Consider the following 16,671-nt stretch of genomic DNA (forward strand, 5'->3'; position numbering starts at 1 on the left):
TATAGATTGGGAAGGAATGGACTATTCAGCTGTGAAAAATACAGATAATACATCAGGAAAGGTTGTGTGATTTAATCCATCTATTGGTTGTATTTGATAGCTGTTACATGGGGAGAGCAGGGGAGAAAGAGGATAAAGTAACTGAAAAAAACCCAGATGGGCAGAAGAATGAAGGACAGGAATAAACCCAACTTTCTTTTCCCAGTGAATACAACAAAAAGAGTCTGAATAAGAAATTGATATGCGATCATATCTGTATAGATCTTGCAATATTTCTGGAAAACTTTTTGTAGAATTGAAATTCCACTGTAGGCTGACTTCGGTAACAGGGTCGGTTTAAGAGGTATTTGTGTCCTCCCACCTTTGCTACAGGTTCCTGGTATGTCCCACCTAAAACTGTGGAGTCATAAACCCACAATCGCCAAAATAAAAGGTTTTATACAGCTCAGAACAACAGAACGCTCCGACAGGGTCACCTCATAGTGAGAACTTCGGGGTACAACAGCAGCCCAATGTGAGCAATGACTTTTGCATGTGCTTGTGTTTGCCTGTACTTTTGTGATCCAGGATGCACAAGTAAATACAAAGTTGATTCTCTCTGGACTTGACAGCTTTAACAATCCTCTTTGTGTCAAGCGACCATTGCAGCTTGGCAAACTCCATCTCTTAAAATGGGAGTACCTGAATTTCCACCCAAACCACTAAGACACTCTAAATTGGGTGCATGTTCTAACATCCAAATGTCACTTGGCAGGAAATGTGAATTTTTGTTCGCTTGACAAAAAAACCCCCGCCTCGTTTAATCATGCTGAGTGTTCGCAAAATGGCTGGGATTTGGGGCAAAAGTGTGGGAGATGTTATACCCTGTCTTGTGAGTACACGGTGTATCTTGGTGTCTGCCCTGGGAACAGAGCGTTTCCCTTCTCAGCTGGCTGGGGAACATATTTCTGTGGATGGAACAAAGCACATAACTGTGGTTAGTAGGTCAGAAAGATTCTCCTGCCCCTCTACTCTGCCCTGGTGAGACCACACCTGGAATATTGTGTCCGGTTCTGGCCCCTCAGTTCCAGAAGGACAGGGAACTGCTGGAGAGAGTCCAGCGCAGGGCAACAAAGATGATGAAGGGAGCAGAGCATCTCCCTTATGAAGAAAGGCTGAGGGAGCTGGGGCTCTGGAGCTTGGAGAAGAGGAGACTGAGGGGTGACCTCATTAATGTTTACAGATATATAAAGGACAAGGGGTAACAGGTTCAAACTGGAACACAAATGGTTCCACTTAAATTTGAGAAGGAACTTCTTCTCAGTGAGGGTGACAGACACTGGACCAGGCTGCCCAGGGGGGTTGTGGAGTCTCCTTCTCTGCAGACATTCCAACCCGCCTGGACACCTTCCTGTGTAACCTCATCTGGGTGTTCCTGCTCCGGCGGGGGGATTGGACTGGATGAGCTTTTGAGGTCCCTTCCAGTCCCTGACATTCTGTGATTCTGTGAAAATACAGAAAAAAGAGCTCATGCCTTCTGAACACAGAAAATAGAGCCCATATCTAAACTTGAGTGACCCAGAAAGGAAAGACAAGGAGACTCAGAGATCTTACTAAAATAACTTTTTACATCTAAAGAGTGTATGAGGTTTATTTTAGATATCAGCAATTAAACCTGTCTTAAGTGCAGAAGTGATGGTGTATTTACTATAGGACAGTCAATATCTGTAGCATTGTCAGCTCTTTTCAAGCACTTTGGTATGAAGAATTTCTTGGTGATGTGTGCGAGCCCGAGTCAAAAAGTTGGATGACAGGACACTCAGCTTCCCATGGTGACGTTGCTGTGTCCGGTAGTTGAATAAATCGCGCTCTGCAGAAGTCCGTGAAGTTATGAATGATAAAAGCTGAGACCTGAGACTTCTTGCTAGTTTAAGGATCAAATATTCTAAACCTCTTTACTGAAAAAGTTATTTTGGTGGTCTTGGAAACTCGCCCGTCTCGCACACTTGCTGTTCTGGCTCCTGCGTTCATCAGTCGTGAGAAGTTCAGAAGTAGGTTTGACAGGTCAGTCCAAAACTCTAACACATGCATTGAAACCCACCCAAACCAAACCACAGCTTACTAAACTCTTAAAGTGATTTGTTAAGGCTTATCTTGAGGATTGGCTTTTTATATTTAATTGCAGCAAATTATATTTCCTGAGGGGTTTATATTTTAAGAAGATAAGCTCTGATCTATCCTTCTTTTTTTTTTTCTCCTCTCTTCCAGTTTATTCCAGGGTAATACTCAACTTTTCTTTTATCATGTTTTCAGACAGTCAGGAAGATAATAGAAGGACTTGATACACTTGACTGCTTTTCAGAGAGGAGAAACTTTATTTTTGTTTTGTTTTCAATTGTCCTGATGTCCTTGTGTGTGTATTTATACAGGGAGGTGATTGTTGGTCTCTGTTGTGGGAAATTAAGCTGACTGAGTGAAGCTAAATCCACACAGCCCCTACCTGAATCTCAAAACCATGCATGAATCCTGTACCTTCTAGTGTGGAGCTGTTTGCACCCGGCTCTGCCCTTGGGATACGGAAGGTTTGCACAACCACTCCGAAGCAGGAGCCCAAGGAATGGGTTGGAAAGGGGGTTTTTAAGTGTGCTTCGCCACCTTTCCTACTTTTCTACGTCACTCCTTCCCTTTTAACCATCTCTACTGCAAAATCCTTCCAGCTGGTGATAGTAAGAGGAGAACCTCTTGGGCTTTGGCAAGGTGTCTGGGCAGTTAATCTTTGGTTTAGAGATGAGAAATGTAGGAGGAGCTTTACCGACCCTAAGACCTGATCTGGGTTTTCATAGTTAAAAAAATTAATGCATTAATATGGGATAAAAGTTGCACATTATCCAACCAAGTCGTATAACCCCAAGCTTGTGCAGAATTGACCTACGGGGCTTCTTGTGTTTGCAGCATCCCTGTGAGATTGGCCGTCGGTGTCGTCCTACTCTGAAGTGGGGAGGGAACGGGAAGCGAAGGCCTTGTATTTCATCTAATATGGTGCTGTTGGGAGTGCCAAACTGGGAGGATTTCCTGGCCTTTCTTGTTTTTTTGGAAAGAAGGAAACAAAACTTTAGGACAAAAAATATCCCTGTTCTGTCTGCCCTTTCCCTTGCCACTCCCCACCGCTTGTGCCTGCGCATCGCCAGCCCGGGGTGGAATGTTTCCAGGCTCCTTTTTGAAGATATTTATAAGCAAGTTGAGCTCCATTATTTCCTCCGCCCCCCACCTAAATGATTTATTTACTGTAAGTTGTTGTATTTCTGTATAATTGATGTATGTGTCAACTTGCATCTAGGGAGGGAAGTCGCAAATGGGTTTGGGCTGCGCTGTGCGAGTGTGGAAAAAGGAAATTAAAAGAATAGTCTGACAGTAACCCTACCAATGATAGCTGGGGAGAGAAACTTGTGAAGAAAAACACACAAGTAACAATAATATTGTAACAATAATAATAATAATAATAAATTTACTACATAACTGTTATGAATTAAATACAGCGGGGAGTAGCAAGCACAGATTTCTCTCCTCTAGCCTCATTCTACCCAACAAAATCAAACTTTACTTTTATAAAAATCGATGGATCAAGAAGGGGAAAGGCACTTTAAGTCGTGGTTATTTTTAGCAAGGAGGAAAAGCATTTTGGCGGTGTTCCTTCCTATACGTTACAGTTATAAATTGTATTACTTTGGGATGCTTCTAAACAAATAAAGATTTCAGGTTCAGTGTCCTCAGCATGTGCAGAGTTTGTTTTCCAACACAAAAGTGGGGAATTCTACTAGTGTCTATGTGATTTGGGGAAAGAGGGAATGTATGGCTGGATGTGTACAGCAGTCGGGAATATCTGTGGAGGAGAAAATCACTTGCAGGAAGCGGGGAGCAAATGTCCTGCCGTGTCCCGTGTAAGCAGATTAGGTTAATACTGCAGCATGGATTTAGCAAAAATTAGAAAGGATAATGCTGCATTAATTCACACAGGTCTAGTTTCTGTAGCATGATGACAAAACAAAACTAGTAATAGTCTAAAAATATAACCCTGAATAAAAGAGCTTTCGCCTCCTCCTTTTTTCCTCCTTCCCCCTTCCTCCCCTCATTTCCTGCTTGGGCATCCGAAGTTGGAAACTTAGAGGGGGTTTTGAATGGGACTTTTTCTCTTCCCCCCGCTTCATTTAATTAATAAAATAAAATAAAATAAAACCTGGCTGTTTGTGTAGCTGTGAGTCAGCCCTGCGGTGCCTATCTGCCTTGTGTCAGGCCTGGGGCTGTCTGGGGGAAGCGGCGGCCGCACATACCCGAACCCTGATGCAAGTTTTGAAATTGCACCAAGTGCACTCGCAGCATCAAATGTGCCGGATCATGCTGCGATTCCAGTAACAGCCAGAGCTCGCTTGGCTCCGGCTGGGAAAGCCGCTCATGCAGCCTGAATAGGGGAGAGAGGCCAAATTGCACATTCATTTGGATAATTAGGTAAACAGTAAATACGAGAAGTCTGCCTTCCACTCAAACTCCATTGTTTATTCCCCTAAAAGTCTATATTTAGGTTTGGCGGCCAGATTTATCACAATAATTAGTGCATTGTTTAAACAAGGTCACTGATGTGTGTGTGTGTGTTTATCTCTGCTTAACTGGATTACTTATTTGAAGTAGAAATACCTCTAAAAATATTATGCAGACCTCTTGAAAACTTGCGTGCTCAACTCTGGAGGCACATGGTCTTTATTAGAAAATAGATGCAATTATTTACGTTCGGTTTTGCAGCTTGAAGTCCCGAGCGATTTGTACATAAAACCATGGAGATTTGATTACATCCTGATTTACATCCTCACTGGTATATGAGTGTTTTAGATGTGTAAAAACCTTTTTATAAGGCATAGATCATAACAAGTTACTAAGTGAAGCCATACGAGTGCCGTCCTGTCCGTTGGAATTGGAACGCACGTGTTCGTTAATTTAGTCTAGCTTCAGTGGTTGCTTATGTATTTATAAAACCCAACGTGGCTTTGTGTTTTCTATTTGGAGTAAATGCTTCTGGCCCTGTTGGCAGGTCGATCTGAAACTTCAAGATACAATTTCAAAGTCGGACTTTATTGCTCACAGCAGTTCTGCGCCGCTCGGTGAGGATGGCGAGGAGTTTACTAACAGCGCTAGGGCCATCAAGGTAAAAATAGCAAATAGCAGCTCATTTTCCCTTTTACTGATGAACTGAGTGAATGCGAAGGCCTTGAAGTGTGCTCACGGAGTAGTTTGAGGAGGAATGTTTTAATCAGATAACTTTTTAGGTTTTTTTACAATAGGTACACATCTAGAGAAGATGGGGCAGAAGGATCTTTACTGGTCCCAGCTGGGTACGGGCAGGTCACTGCACAGGGCTGGCACTGATTTGTTTTGTGGACAATTAATGCCTGATTTCTGAGAGCCGGTTTCTTTGTTGGTGCGATTGCTGTGACAGTAGCACCCTAGAGAGGCTTCTACAAAACTATCTGAGGGTTTAAATAAGAAACATTTAAGAAATATCAACTGCAGTGGATTTTGCTCTAAGCAAGAGCAACCAGTGTGGGTTTGTTGGTTTTTTTTCCCTAGCACTGTTAAACCTATTGGTTAGAATTTCCATTTTTGCAAAGGAAATAATTGAGAATGTTCTTTTAAAGAGCTTATTGAATGGTAGCTGGGAGTGCCGCTTGCGCAGACTTACAGATGGGACTTTGCACGCTTCGTTTGGAAGGGACTGACCTCAGAAACGGTCAGTTTTGTCATTTGGCGATCCAGCGTTCACACCTAATGAAACAAAACCAAAATAATTTTGGAACTCGAAAGAGAAGTCGTCTCTGGCATGGTAATAATGATTGAAAAGACATGAAAGAAATGAAGTGCTTGTGCCGTGGGCACGACGAGATCTTGTGTGCAGTGGTTTGAGGACTGGGCTTCGAGCTCCCTGTCCAGCTGACAGACAGACAGACAGGCCTCAGGAGGACATGCCTGGGGTGCAGTGACTTGTGCTTGGTGCAAATCCTTCTTCACGTCCAGTTCATTTTTTTGTCCTGTATTGAGGAGTTGTGTGCATGTGTCATAAATTTTTGTCGCTGAAGAAGAAATTCTCTTACCTCTCTCCCTCCCTCTTCAAAGGCTGAAATGATGCTTTTTTAGGGAGAGCCTCTTTTGTACACGTCACCATCAGACACATTTGAATATTAACTTTCAAGGGGTTTCATTTAATTTCTCAGTTCAGGCTGGGTGTTAGGATGTACAGGCTCGTTTCTCAGAGATCACACGGCATTATAGCAAGCAGTGTCCTGCACTGGACATCTTTAATCATTCCTTCAAAGACAAACACAGAGAGAGATTCAGCCAAAGAGCGTGTACTTCTGTCTCTCCCTGTTTCCTGTGCGGTTTCGGTGCCCGCAGGTCACCTTGCTTCATCTTTTGGCTCCGTGCGCTGTTGCCCGTTGTGAAACCTCCAGCGCTGGCGCCGGGCTGGCAGCTGGCAGAAGCTTCATCTTCATCCCAGCGCTTCATCACCGTCCCTGGCTTCTGCCTTTTGCACCGATTCAAGGCTGTACCCAACAGATAACCTGTGGAGAAAGACCTCTTCTGGTTAGAAGGTCATTTAAATTTAATAACTGCTCTGTTTTTCTCCCCCTCTTCTCTGCTCTTTGCTTCCCTTTGGGTTGTTTCTTCTACTTCTTTCTCGATGTTAGTGCTACAGCACCTGGAATTTTACACAGATCCCTCTTTCCAAGCTGGTACTAAATGTTTTAATTCCAAATTTTTGATACTGGCGTGTTTCATCTTTCCTCTCTGTAATGCGTTGCTTCATTTAGATAAAAGTTTAATATTAAACTCCTACACACCACTGATTTATTGTCAGTTGTTGCACTTTAATTTGCTAGTTATACAACATTCTGGAGAGGCTGTGAGGTGAGCGATAGGCTATTTCTCATACAGCTCAAGGAATTTCCGTGCATAAATTCAAAGCTTAAAATAATTCTGGATTTGTAAATTCTTCCTCCTGGTTGCTTGTACAGCCAGAGCCCATCTCCATCACTTACCCTGTATCGCTCTCATGTATGCAGGTGCTCAAACCATTGCTGTTTGTAGTCCAGTCTAGCAGACAGAAAGCGCTGGATATCAAAGCCATCTTGAACCCCTGCACAGACTGTGTGTAAAACGAACCAGCAACTCAAGTGTGTCCTTGGTGATTTCAAAAATTAAATTTGCTTGGTCATGTTCCTTCAGTTTGCACACAGATTCCACAGGCATCAAACATCTCGGGTGTTAAATACTGCAGAAGTATGTTCCAGTTTGTGTGAGCTAATTGTTTAGGTTTTTGTTATTCACTGGACTTTTAAAAAGTCTTGTTAAGTTTGAAAGCCCCAAGTCTGCCTGTTGGCATTTTCTAGCAGCAAGACAGACTCCAGGACGGGTACGTGTTGGCACAGGGCACTGGAAAAACATCTCTGATGATGTCTTGTCCCTGCCCGTCTTCTCACTTGAGCCACCACAGTCTTGCTACCTAACACCCACGTGGGGAGACAAATTTCTATTATTTGTGGTGTTTAGTGGTAAATGGAAGAATTATAATTATAGATGTTGCTGAAATTTGCTCCTTATTTTATACTGTAATAGCATACTGATATACAGTGATACTGGAGAGTATTGTCAGTTACCTGATGGTTCTCTCTTGCTGCCTAGTTGGCTTTACTGCAGGATTTCCAGTGTTTGAGAATCTATATTTTAAAATATATTTGCAAAGCTAGTGTTGCATGAAGAGTTTGCTCAAATAATTCAGTGTATTCACTCTGTCGCAGGGAAGAGCAGGACAAAGTAAGGCCAGCAGAATTAGAACAATTCATTTAAAAAAAATGTATAGAATGAAATCATAAACTCAATTCCTAATGTGGAGAGTAGGGTTGATAGGTGTTATTTTTGCAACAGTCTGTGCTGAGGATATACTTCTTTACAGTTACATAAGAATAAAGAGTGGAAAGTTTGAATACATAGAGCTGCTATTTGGGCATAGTTACCACAACCATATTTGAGATGTTACCCATTAACATGCCTATGGTACTATGGCTATTTTTCCTCTCTTGGTAATGTTTAAGCTGTAGTTGGTTGATGCCAGCAGGTATCACATCTAGTGATAAAACTGTGTTCTGCTGGTAAACCCCTCCTTTAAGGTTGCAGGAATAATGCTTTTTGGGGTTTTTTGGTTTTGTTTTTTTACCCTCTCTCCGGAAAATTCCAGAATACTTCAATTGGAAAAGGACCAGGGACATGGCAAGGTAATTGTGTCTGCTGAAAAACAGTGTCGTTAAAACCTAAATCAGTAGCTTGCGTATGATATTTCAGATGGTACCAAGCCCAAGGCTTTCCCTGCCTTACGCAAACCTCCACATCTCTACGGATTTCCCGAGCAAACGGGTTTCTTTACTGCTAATGACTTTCTGTGATACGCAGTAGTTGCCAGAGTCTGTACCTTCGGGTTAAGCATTTGTTTATTTGCACCAGTGCGTGTTGCTCAAATCCTCGGCTGGCTCGGGGCGGCGTTGCTGGAAGCTGCGTGTGGGCTCGTTCGGCTGCCGTGCGCTTGGCTGGCTCCGAAATGTGCGTTTTTATGGCCCTTGAAACTTGGCACGAGTTGCGTTTTGTCGTCGACAACGACAACAAAAGATTGCTGGCGAAATTAAAACCTGACATCGCCATTCGACAGGTTTGTTCGCTGTGTATTGAAGCGGGGTTTTCTTGCTTACTTTTTCTGACACCCACCCAAAACTCAGCATCTCGTAAATTCGTATTATCTCTGCTCAGCTGACAGGGCTGTAGCAGCATCTCCTGCAGATCATGGGAACAGTGTGGAAAGATGAAGAGAATCCCAAGGGGGCAGTTTGTATCAGCAGAGCAGTTGTAGAGGAAGAATTAGAGGGCAGAAATCTCAAAGAGTATTTCAATACCCACCTTCAGAAACTAGACCACCCCAAACACAGAGCGGTGTCAGTCTGCATCTGTGCGACTTCAGCGACACTGAAAGGTAAAGGACTTGGAGACACAGCGCAGTGCTCTCTCGCATCTAAATCACCATTTAGCTTGTTCATAGATGCATTTCATTCTCAGCATAGTGACAGTGAAAATCAGATACCCCGTTGATTTATCTGGGGCAGATGAGCTTTCTGTGGGGTCACCGGTACATGTTCCCAGCTCAAAGCTTGTCAGATAAACCCGCGGCAGCTTTGCTCGCGCTTGGGCTCAGTAAGTTATCTGAGTTCGAGCCATGCCAATTCCTTGCTCTTCCCATCACTCTTATGCCAAATGCAACAATTTTTGTTAAGGTGCTATTTCATTGATGCTCTGCATAACTTCAAGCACTAACTATTAGTAAGTCAGGTGCGCTGGTCTGCGCTGAGCCGCGGAGAAGCGATATCCACCTGCAGGAAATGTTGCGGGGGAAACAGATGCATCTTGGTGATAGGAGATGGGAAGGGGATGTTAGGTCATTAATTAGTTAGCCTTGCATAAACAAAGCTTAATATTTTGAAAAGTCTCTAATTTAAAGGGAAGGAAAAATGGTTCATCTTCTGTGCTATTCATCTGCATGTCAAGTTGGGTCAGTTGGAAGACTTTTGTGATGGTTTCTGCTTTATATATTGATTGTTCCTCCATGAACTGTTGCAGTGTGGTGAGCGATAGACTAGTTTTGGAGGGGAGAGGAGCTGGGCTGCAAAATCGAGGATCCCTGCCTGACTCTGCATCCCTTCTGCTTTGTCTGGGGAGGATGCAGGCTGTCATGTTTTTTACTTTTCTACATGTTAAAGAACTCGTTTGATGGCTAATCATCAGACACTCAGTCTAAGATCTCTCAGAAGTGGTGTTTTCTTAACCTGCTCTCTTTATGACTTAGAAGAGATGACTTGGTTAAAAGCCCAAGTACGGTGAATAAACATTCAGGGTTTGTCATGGGTTTTGGTGGTGTTGTAGGGCTTTTTTTCTTTTTCTGTTCTCTTATCTTTCCCCCCCTTGCCCTCCATGTCTTGGCACACATTTTAAAAAACAAGAAGCTGGTAAGTTTGTGCTTGGTCCAAAACTAATTTAAAATGGAGTAGTTAAGGCATGGGAGGTTTCAATTCAACTTTTTCTCAATATAAGCGATGCTAAAGATGAACTAAAATTTTGCGCATTTGAGTGCCTTTACTCAAGCACTCGACAGCTTTCGGAGAGCAACCGAGCATTAAACATTAATTTTTATCAGCAGAGACAACCAATGATAGGACAAGGGGCAATGGGTACAAACTGGAACACAAAAGGTTCCACTTAAATTTGAGAAGAAACAACTTCTCAGTGAGGGTGACAGATACTGGAACAGGCTGCCCAGGGAGGTTGTGGAGTCTCCTTCTCTGGAGACATTCAAAACCCGCCTGGACACCTTCCTGTGTAACCTCATCTGGGTGTTCCTGCTCCATGGGGGGATTGCACTGGATGAGCTTTCAAGGTCCCTTCCAATCCCCAACATTCTGTGATTCTGTGAGACAGGTTCTCCCTCCAGCTGCTTGGCAATGTTACTTTGGGTTTTTTGTGGCATTGCTTTTTTTTTTTTTTTTTTTTTTTTTTTGGCTGGTAGTATTTATTAAACAACAGATACTCTGAGAAATTTCCGAAGCTTCATGCAGCAGAGCTGTGTGGGTTTCTGGTTTTGAAAAGCTGAATGGTGGAGAGCGGGCTGCCCACGCAGAAGTGCCCACACCACTGCCAAAGAATTGTCTTCATATGTTCAGTGAAAATGTAATACTGCTTGTGTACGTTTTCTGTGAGATGTTGTTATAAAGTTAAGCTTGTTTTCCCAATACAATCCTAAAATTGAAATACAGCTATATTCCAACATAGCAAGTCTGCATTTTGTGCATAAATTACTTAAATATCAAGGAGTAATGAAATATATGCTGTTAAACATGTCAAATCGGATGATTAAGCGATGGGATTGTTAGGAAGAAAATAGTAATTTTCTGAAAAAGCTAAATGAATGATTTGGCACAATGAACTGCAAACATTACCAAGAAAACCTTCTTCTGAGGAAAATTCGCTAGCTGAGAATCACGTTTTTTAATGCAGTAGGTATCAAACCCAGGAGGTATAAGTGCAAATATTCCAGATTTTCTCAAGCTAATTGACAGGCTCCTTTCTTCCACTGCAATTACTGTACCTGCTGGCAGCTGAGTGGGTGTCTCAGCGCGGCTGGGGATCTCACATCACCCAGATGTTGGCAGTCGCTGCTGGCAGCTGATTTCTTTGTGACAGCGAGACCCTGGAAACGCTTCCCGAGACAAACGGCTGCTCTGGCAGGACTCGAGTTCTTACAGGAGGAACTGGACTGCGGATGGATCAAGGCAAATTACTTTCTTGTATTTTTGTATGTACACAAGAGGTGCTGGAGCTGAGCGAGATCAATTTTGACACGGTGGTGTTGGGTTAGCGCAGACTAAGGGTTTGTTTGGGCATCATCTCTGCTGTCAATGATGTGTATAAGAAAGAGCCCAGCCTGACTCAAAGCCCAGGCTAAAAGGTTTGAGCTGGCAATGTAAAAGAATTGTCGTGTTTGTAGACTAAGCAAACTTGTGTATCAGTGATTTTGTGTGAATAAACATGCAGGCCTTGTGTGCTGTTTTTAGAAGCACTCTGAGAAAGATGGTTTTACACTGAAATCTCGGTGAAGCGAAGGCGACTGGAAAACTCTTTTATTTGATCACAAAGTGCATTGGTCTGAGCAGTGCTAACATGAAATCAAAAGTGAAATCAGAAGTTAAAAGTAAAGACGCTTCCTAACGTTATTCAAACTGTTACTTTGTTCCTGGGCTTCACGCTGTGTGTTTGTTGAAGCCTGTCTTTGCTGTGGTGGTAGTTCTGTACAGAGCTGTGGTCCAACCCCCGGCCACACCAATGAAAACATTTTTAAAGTAGAAGTTAACCCGTGACTGGTTTTGCACATTGCTCGGTATTGTTAACCTTTCTGAGCCTTCCCTTGCTGAAATGGGTGGTCTGTGGAAGTCAGCGACTGTATTGGGAAGGAGGTGAAATGATCTTTCCATGCAGGATGGTGGTGAAAAAGAGAACTGGGATGAGAGGCGTCCTGGTGAGCATCTATGTCCTCGTGCAAAGACCAGCGTCTTGCCTAAAGATTCATTCTGTCCAAAGTGCTGTTGTGCTAAATCCCGGCTTCGGAATAACGTTGACACAGCTGGTGTCGTATTATCTGAGTTGAGTCATTCCTGTTGGTCACACCAAGGCCTCCAATACGGCAGCAAAGTGCTTGCAAAACACTGAAAACGTGGTTTGTATGAATGCTCAGCTTGGGCGTTATGGTTCAATGGGAGTTAGAAAGTGTGCTAGAAACCTCCAGCAAGCAGATCCCTGGAGACCTTCAGCTACTGCACTGTCTGTCTGCGCCTTCTGTCCTCTCCTGCCCTTCTGTGCTCCCAAACCAAAAGCAGATGCAGATGTGCTAGCGGAAACTTGTACGAGCAAGGCTTGCAGAGCTGACCAGAAACCTACCTCACATTCTCAGTTTTCTCTGCTGATTATGGCTTGTGCTGTTAGAGTCAACCACATCGTCGTCTCTCATATTTATTTATACTTGTTTCTGAAGTTCCATAAAGCCTTTTTTACCAGGCTGGCTAATTCAAAGCATTTGGTCAAAGCATTTAGTAGTAAAAGGCTCAACAACTGAAATGAGGACCCGTTGCTGGAAGAGGTGGGTGATCTGGTAACAGCAGGACCTGGTTAAAGTTGGGGTCCTCAGAAACAAGGGCTCTCAGGCCTCTCTGCTTGGTGAAAGGGATCAAGAAGCAGAACACCCACCAGCAGTGGATGAGGGTCAAGTCAGGAGTTATTTGCAAGATCTTGACCCACACAAGGCTATGGGACCAGATGGGCTGCATCAGAGGTGACCAGCAACCCCTGCAATGAAGAATAGAAGACAAGAGCCAGCTAACTTTTTTTCTGGTGAATTCTCCATCCCATTTTCACGATGGGAGTACTTTTATCTCTGCCCATATTCATTGCTTCTCGTAATGCCTTGAGGAGATCGTTGCTCTGGATGGAAATTGTGGCGGAGTTGTTGTTTAGGTACATTTTGCCATTGCAGACGTTCTCTGAGCAGCATGACTTCCTACAAAGCATGACAGTCAGCATCGTTATTTCTGAGGCAGAATTTGCATCGCAATGCCCAAACTGTTCTTGCATCTGAGGTTATTTCTTGTAACTTTTTGAGCCTGGCATCTTTAGATAGCCGCTTCTCTTCTAATCAAAAAATGTAACTTGCTACTGAATAAGGAAAGAATTTCTCAACGTGATGGAGGTCTTTGGGTAAATCCATCCCTATATTAGGGAGCAGTGATACCATTTTCCATATATACACAAAAGTAAGGAAGTTTTTGCATCTGCAGCGGTCAGGAATGTAATTTGGCTGACGAATGCAGCCGAGCTTAAAGGCGAGATCCCACAGTGGGTCAGTTAAGCTTTATTGGTCTGCCAGATGAGATTATAATTTTATTTAACCAGAGCAGTAGTATTCATTGTCACTTGATTGCCAAGGGTCTGTCAGCATTTCCATTATAAACCCCTTATTTTCAGGGATTTGAGTAGACTTGAGATTTAAGTGTTCTGGTCTAAAACTTGGCAAGCGTGATCTCAGTTCACCAGTGGATATTTTCTTTATGAGATTTTAAAATAGTCAGCTGTTTCTTAAATTGTAGAGAAGGCAAGGGTTTTTTGGGTTTTTTCTCTTTTGGTTAAACAGATAGGGCTATTTTTTTCCATCTTGCTTATTTCAGTTGGATTTATAAAAATAAAATTATGTTCTGTTGTTTGAGAAAAAAAAGGGGGGTGGGAGGAACAGAAGACAAAGGAAAATCTGCCTGCTGTCCTGCTCTGTTTGCCAGAGGATCATGTCTCAAAACCTTCCCTTTGCTTTGGTCTATGTTTGAAGTCCCACCCACCCTCTCTGTCCCTTTTCTCCTCCCCTTTACTTCTCTTTGGTGTATTTACACTCTCACTGCATTCAGTTGCAGTGTTTCTTCTCTTTACTCCATTCTTCCTCTCCAGGGTTTCCAGCGCTTGATTCTGATGAATTTGCCTGTTTTACCTCTCTCTAAAAGGCAACTTTGAGGTATTCTCAAGGGATACAACATACCTGTGGTAAATATGAACTTTAGGACTTGTCTTTATGTTGTATATTACAGTCTGTTTGAGGTGCTTTACTGCCTAACTGAAGAACATAATGTGCATGACTCTTAGTTGAGTATTGCAGTTTTTTTAACGCTTTTCTGAGACTTTTCTGTGACTCTAGAGTGAAGCACTTTTGCATTCTTTTCTTTTAAAAAAAAAAAAATCTTTAGACTGACAAAAAAGCGAAGTGTGATTGGCGCAGAACCACCACTGTGGGTTTTCATGGCTGGGCTCTTTTAGTCATTTCCTGAGAGCCGGTGCGGAGATGTGACAGCGCAGGAAGCGGCAGCGAGCTCAGCGAGGCTCCGAGTGCCTCACAAATCGGCTTGGCCAGAGCTGGGGGCACGTCCTCCTCGCTGGATGTAGAAATAACCTCCTCCTGGGATCGATGCTCAGGCTCTTCAGGAAGAACCTCTGCTGTCTTGCACTCAGAGTGACTTGGGCATTCAAATGGTGAGTGAAGAGCTACAGCTCTATGATTCTTAAGCAACAAGGAATCTAAGAGCTGAAATTCAAGGGGTGGAAGATGAGCGCTTTCAAAAAGCACTACAGCCTCTCTCCCAGGGCTTTCAGAAGATCGTTGTCGGAACAGGACGCTGGCGCTGCTGACCTGAAGGGCTACCATTGGTACCACCAAATGAAAAGCAAGAAGATGAACAAACAAATGAGTTGTGAGCCGGAGAAGCCTCTGGGAGCGTACAGGTGGCAGACGCATCCTTGGCTTCCCTGGAGGATAAGCAAAAGAGAGGGCTCGTGCAGCCTGAAAGCGGAATGTGATGATCCAAGTCTTGCTGAAAGTTCTGCAAGCGTGGATGCTACCAGCGCTGACGGTCTCCTCGAAGACCCAACAGAGGCGTTTTTCCAGGCAAGGACTAGACCATTCCGGGTTCCCTTCAACCGCTCTCTATCTGAACCCGTGCCACAGGTTGGGAACAGGAGCACAAAGCCCTTTCTGCAAGCCATGCATTCGGTGGGCTCTGGACAGCAGGGCGACTTCATCCGTGGCTTTTTCTCCTCTCTATCAAGTGGTTTTTCAAAGATGATGAGTCGAAAAGGGGAGCCTGGCAGTGAGTCGGTAAATGAAGGGAAGACAGATGATAATCACATTGATTTGCATACAGGTAATTAACTCATTTTTGTGCTTTGCTGTTTGTGTAACAGATAAGTGCAGTGAGACATTCTTTGGGATATACAATAATTATTTAAACTCTTCTTTAACTTAGTGTTATTAACATGACATTGACGGCTCTGATATTCTGCCTTCATTTTTAAAAAAGCAACTGAGAAAGGGCCTTTCCTGACGAGGAAGTGGTGTGAGGTGTTTTGGCTTGTAAAATCTTGGAGGTCCCTTTAAAACAAGCATCGGCTGGTGGAAGCAGCAGCATTTCTCTCAGTGCAGTCTGGATGTGTGGTCCTGCAAGCACAGTGTTGCAGTGCCCTGATGGAGATATCAAGACTGCTTGCTATAAGTGAAGCACTAGGGAGAGAGAGAGAAATTAAGCTGTCTTTTAAACAGTGTTCAAGACAGTGGAACGGATCTAGTTCCTCATACCAGATTCAGAGTTTTGTAACAAACCGCCTAAATTGGTGTCTGCTCTCGAGTAGATGCCAAGGGCAGCAGCGCTGCAAAGGTTTAGGCAGCTGGGATTGAGGTCAGCAAGATGCCAGTCTGAGATTCCACTTAAATCCACCCTGCTGATAACAACACTCGTAAAACAGAACAAAAAAGGGGAGAAATTTGCTTTCTCTTCTCTTGGTCTTCCCTGTAACTTTCTAGTTGGCAGTCCAGCCTGAACTAGGTAACTAATGATGCTCTGAAAAAGCCCCACAAAGTTTAAATTTGTAATAAAAACAAAAATAAACCTTCCTTCTCCCCAAAACCTCAGCACTTTACGGAGTTGTCCGGATTATTGTATTGAAAGCCCGATGACATCTGGATCCAGTTGAGACTGCTGGACAAGGCATCGGTATTCAAACAACTCAGCCCAGAAGCAGTAGTGAAAACAGAATCTACTCTGTCCAGAGGGGTGTTCAGCCTTTCAGTCTCAGTGGAATGTCCCTGACAGCCTGATGTTTGCTACTGGAAGCAGTCACATTGCTTTAAAACAAAAAAACAGTGACCGAGAAGAAGAAATAATTAAGAAGGGCTATATCTGTTCAAACCTAGTTACATACGGCCCCTGATTTGTGTTTCTCCAAGGTGTTTCTTCATTGCAATTTGGCTTGATGATGCTTGTTAAATTACATGAAATACTTAGAAAAAAAATAGGAACTACTTACTTTTTTTTTTTTCTTTCCTGTTGAAGGCTTCTTGTTAAGAGGTTGGTTTGGTGTTTTTGTCTCTGCTCCAGTCATTCACATTAGGAACAAAGATTTCTGCTGCAGGCTCCTGCTGTTGTTGGGACCTCCTGGGAGACCGAATTACTGCTGCAGACTGCTTGGGACAGC

The 16,671-nt window shown here is 43.4% G+C and overlaps 1 protein-coding gene across 6 annotated transcripts in view; it reads left to right on the forward strand.

Annotated features, from left to right (window-relative positions):
- The window catches only part of RASAL2 (RAS protein activator like 2), a 179,952-nt gene that overhangs the window by 43,353 nt on the left and 119,928 nt on the right, over window positions 1-16,671 (forward strand). Inside the window, exon 1 of one of the 6 annotated variants that reach the window (XM_082053680.1) lies at window positions 13,825-15,344. The exons of 4 other annotated variants lie outside the window; for them this stretch is intronic. In XM_082053680.1, the coding sequence (XP_081909806.1) occupies window positions 14,750-15,344 (595 nt within the window). In that variant the 5' untranslated portion in view covers window positions 13,825-14,749. Of the gene's footprint in view, window positions 1-13,824; window positions 15,345-16,671 lie in introns of those variants that run through there. One more of the 6 variants, XM_082053679.1, reaches the window with a different exon arrangement.

Source organism: Streptopelia decaocto, assembly GCF_964273445.1.
Source record: "Streptopelia decaocto genome assembly, chromosome: 5".
Lineage (NCBI taxonomy): Eukaryota > Metazoa > Chordata > Aves > Columbiformes > Columbidae > Streptopelia > Streptopelia decaocto.